The sequence below is a fragment of the Columba livia genome, chromosome 13, assembly GCF_036013475.1.
Source record: "Columba livia isolate bColLiv1 breed racing homer chromosome 13, bColLiv1.pat.W.v2, whole genome shotgun sequence".
In the NCBI taxonomy this organism is placed as follows: Eukaryota; Metazoa; Chordata; class Aves; order Columbiformes; family Columbidae; genus Columba; species Columba livia.
The window spans coordinates 20,956,804-20,972,108 of record NC_088614.1 but is presented as its reverse complement, the minus strand read 5'-3'; the positions used below and the strand labels follow the sequence as shown (position 1 = coordinate 20,972,108).

The 15,305-nt window shown below is 41.0% G+C and overlaps 1 protein-coding gene across 3 annotated transcripts in view; it reads left to right on the top strand.

Moving 5' to 3' along the window:
* The window catches only part of NFATC3 (nuclear factor of activated T cells 3), a 76,098-nt gene that overhangs the window by 11,912 nt on the left and 48,881 nt on the right, over window positions 1-15,305 (top strand). For all 3 annotated transcript variants that reach the window (XM_065028494.1, XM_065028493.1, XM_065028492.1), the window contains exon 2: window positions 4,960-6,091. In XM_065028494.1, coding sequence (XP_064884566.1) covers window positions 4,960-6,091 — 1,132 coding nt within the window. The remainder of the gene's footprint in view (window positions 1-4,959; window positions 6,092-15,305) is intronic.

Below are 15,305 nucleotides of genomic sequence, written 5' to 3'. Positions count from 1 at the left end.
TTTTATTACCATATTTGGTGGCTTACTAATACCTTATACTCCTTATAAACTAAAGCATTTCTGTGGGTTTTACGGGTTTTTTTGATTGTGTTTTTAAGCTGCCCACTACAACTGATGTTTAAGCTTGTAGGAAATGTCTCTGGAGAACTTACAGCTTGCAATGGAAAAGCAAAGTTAAAATATCCAATAACAGAACTTTAGTGTTAGTGTACCAACAAGAACTCTGGTTTTTTTAAGTGTACTAAAGGAAAATTATGACTATTTGTTATTTTGGGGTTCTTTGTGAAGATTAAGTCTCTTCTTTCATCCCAAGAGGTATATGAAATGCTGCACATAAGTAGGATATTAAAATTTTAAAATGGACCTGCGTATGCTTTTTGTTCTCATTTGCAGGTATTTCTGTGACACTCCTTATAATACCATCGTGTTCAGAAAGAGGTGATGGTAACAGCACTGGCAAACAGAAGCGGCTGTCGTTCTTTTTAAGCCCTGGGAGTGGAGACAGGTTGTATGACTCGCCCTAGAAGACACGCGGTGGCTGTGGCAATGCTCAGGTCTTTCCTCAAGCTATTTAAAGGACTTGATTACTGATCCTGTTTTCGCAGTAGTATTTTTATAAGACCTAGGTCCCGTTGCTCTATCTTAGTACCTTGTAACAACTGCTGTTATCTGGACCTGTTTATTTATGGGCTTAGAAACCTAGAATAATAATGAGATTTGAATAATTTTGGCACAGGGCTTATGTGCAGACATTTGCTATTAATTGACCTTCCTTCTGCGGCGAAATCTGGCTTGCTGCACAGCTGCGTGAGCCAGCGCACCACTGGGAGTGAACAACTGGTGGGCAGGCAGTCTGATATGGCAAATAGCAAGCAAAATGTGCTCTAGGAGCAGTTGTTGTGGATATTATTTAATTATATTTTCCAGTTAGACAGCTTATGTTGAAGTGTAGTTAGCAGCTTAGTAAGGGATGAGCCAGCATTGTCTTAATACTGAACAGGAGCTTCTGTAAACCGGCCTGTTTCCAGGCAGTAGCCAATGTACATTCAAAACAACAGATCTTCTCGTTCTCTTTGATAAAGGGTGACACAGACACCTGATGTAAGATTGCAGTGGAAGTCTGTAGCTTTATATAGCTTATATACACTATGTGAATATAGGGCATCTGGTAACTTCTGTGATCCCTCAGCAGTAAACCTGATCTCAGAGCAGGGTGGGGAAGAAGGCGTCACTTATTTCTAAAGACTTGGTGGCTTCTCCATGCATGGTGGTGTTAAAAGCCCTGGGAGTCAGAGCTGCGTTTCCTTCTGTGCTAGCTATCCAGAAGACCTCCTTCATGGAGCAGGGAACAAAACTTGTTTGACGTGGTTTTGTTCTTAGCTAACATGGACTTCTTGTTTTGTTTCCCTGGCTCCTTTTAAAAGCTTACTGGAACAAATAAACTATTAATACTAGTTCTAAAACTGAAGTTAAACTTCTTGGACCATAATTCTTCAGTGCTTTTTGACCTTTTATTTAGTCCAGTTTTCTTTACTCTGCATTGCTGTTACTTTGTTAGCGCTTCACTCCGTTGACTTTACTGAAGAAGAGCATTCAACACACCTGCCTTTTCAGGGTCATGGCAGCTTTTGATGTGAATGCCACTGGTTCTCTTGGGTTTTGTATTTTGCTGTGTTTATCCTGTCTAGCATCTTGCCCCCATGTGCCTGTGGTAGTTTTTGTGCTCTACCTTAGTAATCTGACCTAGTTTATGTTTCGTGAATGCTGCTTTCTTTTTCTGGACAGAGAATGCCTCATGAGTTGGCCTGTTTCACTTGTTTACTGTCTTTTCTCCACCAATAGGATTGTTTGGGTGTAATATCTCTCCTACTAAGTAACCAGATTTCCTTAAGTCCATTTTTTGCCTCGAGCTTCTCCATGGCCTTTTCCCCGGCACCTGCCTGTTGTAAGACTTGCCTGCGTTTGTTCACTGTGCTTTCTCGCAGCCCTGTGTTGGGCCCATCTTAAGGGTTGTCAGCTGGTTGTCCTGCTTTCCTTTTATTTCACACAAATTATATTCATCTTGGTATGTTCACTAGTTCCTTCAAATTGATTAGAGACTGGACAAATTGATAGAGACTGGATTTTCTCTTAATGTCCTTAATAGGACAAAACTAATTTTTAGTAAATAGTCCAGTAGAATTAATTACATGGTTTGTAAAGACCTTGGTAGTTAGTGTTGTCCTTTTTATATAGTTTATATAACACATGGCTATAAGGGAGAGAGTTTGCATTTGCAGACTAAAATCTACCTGTTTATTGATCATGTCTGGAAATGGTTTGGGTGATTTAGACTTCCAGATACCTTGTTTCTGTGGTCTTAAGCATGCTCTGGGGATCTGGTGTTCATTACATACATGGTTCTTACTCTGGGTTCTAGCTGCCTGTTTGAGTGTGCGCGCACGCGGCTGGGAAGGGCAGCGGGAGAGCGCGGCGCCAGGCTCGCTGCGGGCCGTGTTGTGGAGCGCGCCCAGAGAGGCCCGAGTCAGAGCAGTGTTCTCCTGCCGCCCCGCTCCTGTGCCACGCTGGCCTCTGCCCTCGGCCCCATGCAGCTTCAGTTCTGAATGTGCCTCTGCTTCTTGTAAGTCCCAGGGACACTGGAAGTGGACAAATTGTCTTAAATATTTTAAGCTTTCTTGATTATTGTTGCAAGAGAAATAAGGCTCTTTGCAACATTGAGAGTTTTAGCACACGGTGCTGCTACTGTTCCTAAAGCCATTAATGACATTAAATGGTTGCACACAGGACTTGAATGCTTCTAAATGTTGTTTTCTTATAACGTTTTTATTATTATTTCCAAATTTCTGTACCTATCAGTGTTTTACTTCTGAATTGTGAGTAGCTGGACAAGTACTTTTATTAGAATTGTTTTCTCCTCCCTCGACCTGTGCTTCCAATACTGAGTTAGGAAACAAGGACGTCTGTGATCTTGCACGTGAATATACCAATAGATATGGAAAACCTGTGACTAGCTGCTGTCTGCATTTCATGCCTTGTGATGGGAAACGGCAAAAAGAAAACCACTGTGTGTTGTCCTAGTGAACGGATAGGGAAATGCAGTTCTGATGGGGTTTAACGTATTTTCTGTTAATTGTTTGTGGTCTTAACACGTGTAATTGAAGTTAATTATATTATTACATAATGTGTATAATTGTTATATATGACTATATGTAATATACATAAAATCACACTGCTTATAAAACTACATAGTACTAGTCTTAGATGTACTTCTGCGCCTCCTTTCATAGGCAGTTTACTACGAGAGCTGCTCCTCGCCCGTGAGCCTTCGGCCCTTGTGGTTTTTCGGTCCGATGGACACAGTCCGTTCCTTGGCATCAGCACGCTTTCTCCCCAGCCAAAACGCTGCCCTCTTGCTCTGAGGAGATGCTGGTTTGCTTTCTTTCTGGTTTAGTTCATTTTAAGCTGATTGTGATTGGTGAAAATGATAATAGAATTGCTTCATTAACCGATAAATTTTTTGTCATAGAAAGGCCCAAAGTACTTGGCCTCCTGCCTGGATATTATATCTGGTTGTGAAAGAGACTCGATTTATTTTAAAACAAGTATTAATATTCTACTGATACTCAGGACAAAAAGCATTTAAAAAAAAAAGAGCCAATCCCCAGAGACACAATGAATGTCATCCGGTCTGGATTCGTGGAGAATAATTGTATGAACATGATGTGTCATCATCACATTTGACACAGGAGCACTTTAGTTTGCAGAAGACTCCCCTACTACTCAAAAAAATAAAGAAAACTACTCAAAGCACTAGAAACTGTATAATTTCAATGATTCTTTTAAGCATTAGTGATGGGTCAAAAGCTTTTGAAGTGATTCAGCATTAAAACAAATGACTCAGGTTGTGGGGACAATATTGTTAACAGGCTTGGAGACTAGTTTCAGTGACTAGTGGGGATGGTCCAAGTCCATTTGATTTCATTGCTAGGAGAGGACAGACCCGAGGTCTCCTGCATACTTACTTTACATGGTTATACAGGGAGGATCTGTTTTACAAGGGGAGGGAAATGAGAGTGGAAGCATAGTGGTTATAAAACAAGAAAACCGCTGTGTTTTCTACTCTCGTTTGAGACAAATGTCTCATACTGGCACTTAAATCAGTTGCACTCCCTCTCAATTGCATGTTTTTCTTTGGAATATTTCTTGTGTTTTGGATAGGTTAGTGAGATCTGAGAATACTTTGTTTTGTCTTTTTTATGCTGAACAAGTTGTGCTCAAACTTCATGAGACTGCACTTGAAAAATGCCATTCTGTTGGATGGGCACTTGAGAGTTTTCTAAGCAGCCAAAAATATATTTAAAATAAGATTCTTTATAATATCTTTAATAATATTCTTTAGTAGGTCTCTTTTGATTGCATGTTTTTAGTTGTTTATAATCTTCATTGAAGTTTGAGTCACCGTAAGATGATTTCTAGTGTTAAAGGAGATAAATACTATGTATTCAATCTTCTGGTGCTTTTAAGTATTGACTAGTGGGCTTGCAGAAAATATCATAGTCCTGTTCAAGATTTTTAATGGCTTATGATTAAAAATGTTTAATTATGAATGGAATGTAGTTATGAAAGATGAAGCTTGAATTGAGTGTTCCAGTTTAGATACTTTGAAGTTTTTAAACCCATTTTCTACGTGTATTATATTTTCAACCACTGAAGATGTGTATAAGCTGTGGAATATAGCTGAAAACAAGACTGGTGACATAAAACCATGCTGTAGTCATATTTAGCTGTAAATACAGCTGGGGAAAATGTAAAATGAAGAATGAGCTTTTGTGTGTGTGACTGGTGTAACGCGAGATGTCTAGGATGTTGAAAACGGGCCATACCTGGGAAACAAAGGGTTTTCTTTATGGTATTTTCCAAGTATTGCGTTCTGACTCTCCTTTTTCGTTTTGTTTTCAGATCTTGAGGCAGATGACTGTGCGTCCATATACATCTTTAATGTAGACCAACCATCATCCTCCGTAAATCAGCCAATTTGTATTCCTCGCCATGGATTGCAGTCTCACTCCTCTCCTCTGTCACCACCTTCAAGACTTCAGAGTCATAAGAACTATGAAGGAACTTGTGAGGTACCAGAATCCAAGTATAGCCCACTAGGTGGACCCAAACCCTTTGAGTGCCCCAGTATTCAAATCACATCCATTTCACCTAACTGTCACCAAGGAATTGAAGCCAATGAAGATGAATTGCACACAAATGGCACAGAAAATGAGTATATGGAAAGGCCTTCACGGGACCATCTCTATCTTCCTCTTGAGCCATCATACAGGGAATCATCCCTTAGTCCAAGCCCTGCCAGCAGCATTTCATCCAGAAGTTGGTTTTCAGATGCATCTTCTTGTGAATCCATTTCCCATGTTTATGATGATGTAGACTCAGAGTTAAACGAAGCAGCTGCTCGATTTACCCTTGGCTCTCCTTTGGCATCTCCTGGTGGTTCTCCGAGAGGTCCCAGTGAGGAGTCATGGCAGCAGCCTTATGGATTTGGGCATGCCCTGTCACCTAGACAGTCTCCCTGTCATTCTCCTAGAACTAGTATTACAGATGAAAATTGGCTAAGCCCTAGACCAACATCAAGGCCCTCATCAAGACCTACATCCCCCTGTGGGAAACGACGACACTCCAGTGCTGAGATTTGCTATGCTGGTTCTCTGTCTCCTCACCATTCTCCAACTCCGTCACCTGGCCATTCTCCCAGAGGAAGCATAACAGAAGACACGTGGCTAAACACTTCCATCCATAATGTACAAGGCCTAAATTCTGGCCTTTCACCATTTCAGTGTTGTACAGAGACTGATATTCCTCTTAAAACAAGAAAGACCTCAGAGGATCAGACTGCCACTTTATCTGGAAAAATAGATATCTGTCCTGAAGAACAGGGTAACTTATCATCATCCCTTGAAACTGCAGCAGATGACTGCTCTGGATCTCAGCACACCTTGAAAAAAGATCTGCCTGGAGACCAATTTCTTTCTGTTCCTTCGCACTTTACCTGGAACAAACCAAAGCCTGGTCATACTCCAATATTCCGGTAAGTGACTAGAAAGTCCTTCAGAAGGCTTCTTGCTCATTTTTCCCCTCCTGTGCCTCTTACACATATAAATGTTTTTATATTATGGTGCTGCATTTAGACTTCTTCAAGAAAACTTCTTGTAGGCAAGTAGATGATATCATTAGGAAAAAGGCTGTGACACCAAATACCCACCTTTTTCTTCTTTAAAAAAGTACCTCAGAAAGGTATTGATTTTACTGAATAGAAGTACTTTTTTCTTCCTTTATGTCCTTCCGCATAACTGTTTATGACATTTAACGGTCAAGATGCGAGCTGCTAGCTGGGAAGTTCTGCTCTACCAGATCTGAAACTGCTGTGCTGACAGTTACGTTAAGTGTCTCGAAGGGTTTGTAAATTCTGTTGCGGGCTGCTCATCTGCTCAACACGGGTGTTCAGCCTGTCACTAGAACGTTTCATTCTAACTAAAACAATGAGAACTATTTTTGTTAATTGTGTGTTTTGGAATTGGGTTGTAGCTTTCCTGCCCTGGCAGTTTCGTTAGCTCGCAGTCCCGCGTAGTTCCTAAAAGGTGAGCACGAGTGAAGGTGAAGCCATATGAACATACAGGCATGCGGCAGGAAGGGCTGTGCTTCTTTTGTGGGATGGCCCAGATTGTTGCAAAAAGAGATATCCAGTTACACCTGCTTCCTCCTGTGTTGGGGACAATCCAGCAGAACTGAATAAAAATTGATTTTAATGTTTTCATTAAGAAGTAATTTTTTTTAATGTCAGAATTTATTTAGAACCTGGCACTGAGGAACATCTCTAAATATAAACTGGACAAACATGCAGAACACAGTAAAGACTACACCTATTCACAAGTAAACTAAGTATAACTACTAAGCTGTATACATTTGCTGCCAAAAATGTAGTGTAACTGTTGAATTAGTGGAAATGGCTGTATTGGCAGCTGCGTCCTCAGTGAAGTGGTGAATTGCTACAGCAGCTATAGCCTGTTCCACGGGTGCTATGAGACTATGCATCTGAAGTATGTTAAAACATCTCATTCTGTCATATAATATTTTGTAATTTTGATGCTTATTAAGTAGGGAAGCTAAGTTTACTCTTATATTTTATGAATAAAAGTGAAAGGCAAGAAGATCCATTGTTTCTTACACAGTTTATGATAGCGACCAAAAGTGAGCCCCTCAGTTGTCATAGATATTAATTTTTATATCTATATTGCATATTATATATAGCAATATATTAATTGTAATATAAATTACAATATCCATTACAGTTAATGGGCTTTTAAAATGTCTCAGTTGTGTTCTCAAGTACAAAGTGGTGCATGAATTAAACTAGAATATTGATTCCAAGCACATGAAGTGACTCTGACAAGCACGTACACTCAGCAGTAAACTGAGCCCTGGTACAAGTGGGGATGAGGTACCCCACATGAGACATGGCGTGAAATGTGCAGACAGCACCTTCCTCCCTGAACGCTGTCTAAAGTTGGGTAAACCTGTAATCTAGTTTATCTGCCAAGTCCTGACCATGTTTTCCCTCTTCTTTTTGAGTTCAGCAAATGTGCATTACTTAACAAAACTTAAAAACGGGTAACATGCTTTTGAGCATTTCAGTCACAATTCAGATGCTATCCAAACCATTTTGTTAGACGGTAGCTTGTTTTTTGGTCACGGAAACCCATAATCTACCAGTGTGTAGCATATGAAAACTGTATATTTGTTATGTGCCCCCAGTCAGGTTTCTGCTTCCTTGCCAAGGACAAGTCTAGCCAAGTGACAATGGACAGAACCAAGGCAGTCTTGCTGTCACACAGGTGCAAAGGAACGAGGTAGCGAAGGTGTCTGTTGACGTCAGTACCCAGGGGCCTCGGCAAGATGAGCACTCTTCCAGTGGCAGAATAAATGGGTCATTTGACAGAATATTCAGCAGTGAAGTTGTTTGATAATTGTATTTACTACACTGCTGTTCTCGTTACTGTGATGTAAGAGACCTCTTTCTTCTGCCCTCAGCTTCCCCAGGATGACACATAAGAAGTGGCTGTACCTGTGTCTCAGGTTTCCCTGCCCTCCACTTGGGAAATCCCTTTCCTTTGGGGATCTTAACGTAGTGATAGTACATCTGACATCGCCATTTGCTTATTACCCCAACATTTTATGAAGATGCTGATTTTATGACTTTCTTGTACATTTACTGTTAGAGCTTGACTTTTACTCTCAGAAAAAGTTCAAGTTTTTTTTCACTAAATCTCTTTAAAACACCTGTTTCCAGGCTTTTGCATAAAGTTATTTCAGATCCTTTTACTAATTGGATTCTCTTTCCCTCTTTTTCCACATTCTGTATAGGCTGTTGGAAGGGAAACATAGATGCTTCAAGTTCACTTTCTTATTTAGATAGCCTATATCAGCCTGGGTTATAAATAGCCTAGAAGAATACCAGAGAAAATGCTTCTCCCTAGATTCTATTCATATTCAGATATCTAAATTTGATCCGCTTGCTCACAGTGAGGCACCATCTGGCAGGGGTTAGCATGCTCATGGGAATCACCTTCAGTGCACCCCACGTCCTGGAAACTTTGTGGGATTTACCTTTAGTAGGTACTTATGAAACTATGTAATATGGGGAACCTCTTCAAGACTGATGTATGCCATTAAGATTTTCTGGTTTAAGTTCGTCAGACTCCTCAAGTACAAAGCTGCTGTATTAGGAAGATGAGTAGCAAGTCGTATTTTGAAGTGATATCTATCCTTATTTTATCGAAATGAATGTTCTCAGTTACAATGTCTATAGCTTTTCTGTGTCAAATCCCTCTCCTCTGAAACAGTTTGACAGTTGTAAGATTTCTATAAAGTGCATTAAAAAATGTCTGTTTGAAAATACTTTTTATAAACTTGATCAAGGAGAATAAAAAGAGTAGGTATGAGCCAGAAACCTCTACTGAGTAATTAATGCCATGCCATGCCATGCCATGCCATGCCATGCCATGCCATGCCATGCCATGCCATGCCATGCCATGCCATGCCATGCCATGCCATGCCATGCCTTTGGTGAGGACTTGTCACTAAAGATACGATGCATAAGCTGTGAGCACCGTTTGTGCAGTGCTGACAGAGCAGTGCTCACGGTGTTGTGGAGTTAACAGCCATCACAGACCTGGCCACCACTGATTTAGGTAGCATGGGGCATTTTGTTCAAGTGCTCAGTGATGATGCAATTGAAAATGATGGGGTTTCTGTTATTTTTGCTTTTATGTGTGTTGGTTTGTTTTCTTTACGACCTTTAACATAAATGGCTGGTGGAACAGTAAGTTTTAGGTAGTTTCTGGAAAGCAGATCTTGATAACGTAATACGTGTCTCAAGCAAGTAAGCACTCCGCAGGGTAGTAAACTAAATGAGTCACTCATTATTACTTTTTTCTCTCTTTAACCCCTGAAGTATGTGTTGGGAACAAATGGTGCTTTCATGTTTGGTAGATAACCAAGCAGCATTCATTCGTGGTCAAAATATTGAAATAAAACCTGGTTTCTTTCACTGTGTCTTCCCTCATGGAATTCTTAGAGACTTATACATTGATCTAAAAACTACTGCATAAACTGATGCTTGTCTTCCGAGTGCTGTGTCACACGTTCGATCTAGAGCTCTGGGAAGTGACAGGATACCAAGTGGTTTCTTTGTTCCAGTGGTGATGAACAAACAGGCTTTGACAGATATATTTACAGCTCAGGAATCTCTCCAGTGATGGACACTTAGTTGCAGGTAGAACACTCTGCAGTTTCCGTTATCTGGCAGTTACTGTAGGGAACTGGGATTGCTGACACTGTTGCTCACTCTCAGGAAAAATAGTTTAAATATATTGGTAGATGGTCAAATACTTGGAAAAGGTGTCTCTCTTAGAAGTCTGAGGAGAGGAACAGAATTATGTTCTATTTTTAACATAACTATTGGGACTTTGGTCTTAATTTTAAGAAGAATACATTTTCCAATAGAGTGGACTATAGGCAAACTTAGTCTGCTAAGTACGTATCTTATTTTGAGAAATAGAAATAACACCAGCTATGCTATGTTAGCAAAACTTTGAAGTGAAAATATTTGCAAATTCCTACTTTGAAGATAAGGACCACTTAAGTGAGACAAGCAAGAGAACTTTGAACCTCTTAGCTTTTTAATAAGCTAGGCTGTTGCTGTAATGTTTACACACACCCCATTAATGAAGCCAGAGAAGCTCAGGTAGTGTTTAATGTGGGACCTTTGTGCTGTACGTGTGATTCGGCTCTCTGCTTTGTTCTGAAATGACAATAGAGATTTGGCTCGGCAGTGTGCTGCACGGGTGCTCTGAAAGCATAGTTCAGTGTGGGTCTGCTAGCAGCAGAACAGCGATACTTTGAATAGAAGCAGTATTTGAAAAGTCTATGGATAAGTCGTTGTGGCAACTGGAATGGCCCCACAATTCTTTACTCCAAAATTACTCCACCAGGGAAGATGTTGCTTTGTTCTAGGTGGCGAAGGGCAACCACAGCAGTATCCTGGCTCTACACAATTCTTGAACAGAGCTGTAGTATTGGATCCTGGTTACCGTTGGAGATTCTCAGGGGTCTGCTGTGTTGCAACACTGATTTGTCACAGGTTGTGTTCATCTGTTGGTTCATCTCTGCAAAAACCAGGGATTAGGAGAAGATGTGGAGTATCCATTGTGTGGTCAGTGAGCTTTCCCTTTTGATGTGTTGGGAGGAGTTGTAAGTGGAAAATGTTATTTTTATTGCAACTAGGAAATAATAAAAAAATCCCTCTAGGAGATCTGTGAATCTCAACCAAAGCATCTTGAGATCCTAGTGGGTATCTCTGAAAGGTCACTGTCAGAGTTGGTGTGTACAAAGAGGCAGGAACACGTTCATACAGAGTGCCTAAAGTGAGTTCTTGTATCAGTTCCACCTATGTTCTAAGCAAGGGATCCTGGAGATCAATAGGCTGAAACGGAGCTAATTGCACGTGTGTCTCAGCTGAGGCACCAGTTGGCAGTTTGTCTGCACAGAGCCCCAGGAATTTGTCCAATGAATTACCCAGGAAGAATGCTACAAATGGAAGGTCACCGGTTTAAGTTTTTTACTGGATTTGCTGCTGGGCTTTGCTCTTCCTCTGTCCCGTAGGCTCTGCAGCGGGGCCACAGTCAGATGCAAGCAGGCGTGGCTCCTGCCTGTGCGAGGGGCGCGCTCGGCCCGCAGCCGGCCCGGGCTCCGGCGGCTCGCAGCGCTGAGGCCCATGTGTGCGTATACCTGGCTGTCCTTACGCTTGGACATTACGTATTTTTCTCATCAGTTTGTGCAGCGTGGATCATTTTGGTTCTTAGAAATAACGGCTGCAGATGAAGAAGGTATATGCTATTGATGTTGATAATATTATCACTGACAGAATAATTTTAAATGCAGTGGCTTCTGCTGAGAATGCCACTGAGGGTTTCCTTCTTTACTTCTGAGTTTCCTTTAATAGCTGCTGTTCTCTGAAGCCTTTAATCTTGATGTGATAGGAGCATGAGCTTTTGGAAGCTTGCATTAATCAGCTTATAAAACTGTCTTAGTATTACTGGAAGAACTTTTGTAGGTTTACAGATTGGCGCTGTTTCAACAACATGCTAATATTTTATTTAATGAAAGTTTTAGAATGACTGTCAGTCATTATTTCTCTTTCCATTTCCTGATGTGATTTGGTGCTTGTAGGTTACTGCATTGTTAATAAGGTTTCTACTCATGTAAAGAAAACAAAAAATTAGAGAAACTTGTGTAAAAGACTAAGTCACGAGCTATTGCAACAATAATTTGGTGATGAATTTGGTTAGAATTTTGTAATGAAACATGCAGAAGTGTCTACAAATGTTTTCCTCCCCCGTCAAGTCTGAAAAGTGAGGGGGTTTAAATAACAGAGGTTCTTATTTCTTTTGATCTAAAATTACTTGGGAAAAAACAAACCAACAAACAAACCAGACCAAGAGAGGCAGCGGCTGCTCCGGACGCTGGGCTCCGAGTGCGGTCGGGCGGCTCTGTCAGGAACACCAGTGCTACCGTGCTCTGTGTAGGCTGGGGAGACGAGAGTCTTTTCCTAACACCAAATTTTTGCTCATTTCTGAATGCTGAGCTGCTTATTCTTAAACATGTTCCAGTTATTTTAACAGTAATGCAGCTCTAAAGTCTGAACGTGTGTACGTTCCAAACCATCAGAGATCATTGCGGTTCAGTGCAGTTTACAACTAATAAAAGAACTGGTGGGTTCAAAGTCTAGCTGTTGTACTGCTGGTCCTCACCTCGTGGTCTACGCTGAACAATATCTTGTTGAGAACAGATCCTTAGCTGCAGTAAAGCGAGCAGCATCAGGCTTAGTTCCCATATCCAGCATCTGGTACAAACATAGCATTGCTTCATATTTAAAGTGTTAAAAATATATGGAAACTTGTTACCTCTTGCCCTCCCAAATGCTGACATGATTCTTCTCATTTGATTTTTTTTTTCTGCATAGTATAAAAAACCCCGAGAGTTTGTAGACTGCATTCTGCTATTTTAAACATGTATGTAGTACCCAGGCCTGTGGGTTCGCGTGACTTTGGGAGGGTGACTGCTGCTGGGAAGTTGCTGCTCCCCCTCCCTCCCACTAGTTCTTGTTGAGAAGCTGTATAGACAACTCTGGTAACTCTGGGGCTCTGGTAAATTAAAAGGATTCAAACATTTACCTTTTGGAATGAAATAAAGTTAGATCAATGATCCAGTTCAATGTCTACAGCACCTCCCTCAAAAAGCAGTGAAAGGGTGATGCGGAAGCAGGAGCAGATGAAACTGATATCCTCGCGGGCAGAAAGGTGCATGACGGTGTGCACTACGACTTGAGATGCCACTGCAGCTGACAAGTCGAGGGCGACGGAGGCGGCAGGAAGAATACTAAGAGAGAAACAAGTGTTGTTGGTGCCCAGCACCAAACTGCAGAGGGAAGCCGCTGTAACCCTCTAGCCCGCTCCTTCTAGAAGACACCAGTTTGCTGCAGCACAGCCTCAAAGGCTATGGCATTCATTTGGAGAACTGCATTTGGAAAGTTTTCCGATTTTTTGGATGTTTTAGGCATCTGCACATGCGTCGTGTCTTTGCTTGCTCTCTCACGCTGATATTTTCTATTTGTTTTCAAAGAATGACAAAACCTTGAAACTTGGTTATTTTCCTGTCTCCATGTTTGTTCTAGTATTCCAAATATTTTTTAAGAGATAATGGGAGTATGATGCAGCTCGTGCCACATTTTTGTTATCATTGCAGGAGTAAATCTCTCTTGAGGCACACGCTGTATGGAGAGCGGTCACAAGCAGCAAATAGCTCTTCTTGACTGAGTTTGTTGTTAAACTTTCAGTAATACCTTGCAGAAAATGGCTTATCGTCTGTGGACTGTGTGTCATATCAAGTTCTCTGAGAACTGTATCTGTTCACTGTGTAGAACACCTATTTTGACATAGAATATTTGGTTATATGGGGGGGAAGAGGTTTCCAGAAATACTAAAGAAAAATTTATTGTATGCTACATTTCTTTTTAAACTCTCTCTAGTATCTTCTAATCCTGACGTTTTCTTTCCTTTTTCAGACTGAAGACTTGAGTCCTCCTTCAGTAGCTATAGAAGTGAATGGCAAGGTCTAGTTGATCGCCAGTGGTAGCACCAGGCAGTACGGCTTGGCCCGTGGAAGTATCTGGAAGGACTGGGCTTATGCTGCGTTCCTGGCAGTTTTATTGCCGACAGCACCAGTCCTCTGCTGTCCAGTAAATGCTACTGCTGTGGAAGGACCAGCCAGCAGACCTCCTCCCTGGGGGAAGGAGGGTCTCTGTTGTACACTGAATGCTTGTGCAGATTGATTGCTCACATTTCTTCCTTTCAGTAAGAAGAAAGGGAAGTACTCTTGTTCCCGCCATTGCTCTCAGAAAGGTGCTTCAGGAGATCAGTTACAATGTCGGCCGTCTCCTGAAGTGCACAGTAGAGTTCTCCATGAATCAGCAGGTCAACAGGCGCGCAGGTTGTTGTTCTGCAGGAGGCCAGCGAGCAGTGTCGTTTCCCCTCCTCTTCCTGCTCTATGGCAGTGATTTGTGTAGTGAATGGCAGACGTGTGGTACTGCAGGCTGAGCCCAAGTCCGTCCAGATACTTCTTTTCTTCTTTGTCCAGGCCAAACATTATCTTCCTCTCAACTGTGGATATGTTCTATAGGTCTTAGCTACATTCTCCAGAAGGTATAATTTATCTTTCTTGGACCTGTGGCTGTTCATGTTTGCGGAAATCTGCGTGGCTTTGGAATGGTGGTGGGGTTTTTCCTGACTTCCTGTAGAGCAAGGCAGTACAAAACTATTTTAATAGAAGCTTATTTTTATTGGAAATGTTCTTGTTTGGTGCACAGTGCTATAAACGTTCACTTTTAAATGTTCATAGATTAATTTGCTCTACCAGGTAATTACTGACTTGAATCTGACTGTTTCTTATTAGAATGATAAGTCTATAAATTATGCAGGTGAAAGGGTAGGTATGGAAACACTGGTGATATCATGTGGTTTATTTCCCTTTGCGGTTCTTCCGTATTAATTCTTTTCTTCTATTAATTGCATTTTGTTCTGTCTTTCCTGGAGTGACTTTGATAGTGTGTGTAAGGGCATATATGATCTGTGGACAAGCTAAGCATGTACTTTTTATTTGTTGCAGTAAGACTTTATGCTTATATGCGACTACTAGCTTTAAAATTCTGGATGCCCATACAGTGTTCATTTTAATGATAGCTGACAAAGTGCAGTGCTTCCTGATCTTACACAAACAAAGACAACAAGCTGGAAGATAATAATGCAGCAAGTTAAAAGTTAAAACTTAAAGACTTACAGATTGAATTTGGACTGTTCCCTCTAAACAACATTTGAATTTGCTTGCTGATATACTTGAGGATAAAAAATATACAAAGGCAATATAGAACAGCACTGTTAGTGTGGGGCAGGGAGGTAATACTGTACATTTCTTTTAATCAAGTGTTTGAAGGAAGAAATTCCACCGTAACAACCCCCAAAATAAATACTTAATTGAAGATTTTAATGCACCGGGAAAATTTTGGAATTTTCAAGTAAGAGTGTTTAGGCTCATAGCTATTCTGATTTGGTCAGCATTTGTCTGTCTGTAGTTCACGGTGAAATTCCTGTGTGTGTGTCCAAATGGCTCCGTTCATTTAACCACAGTGT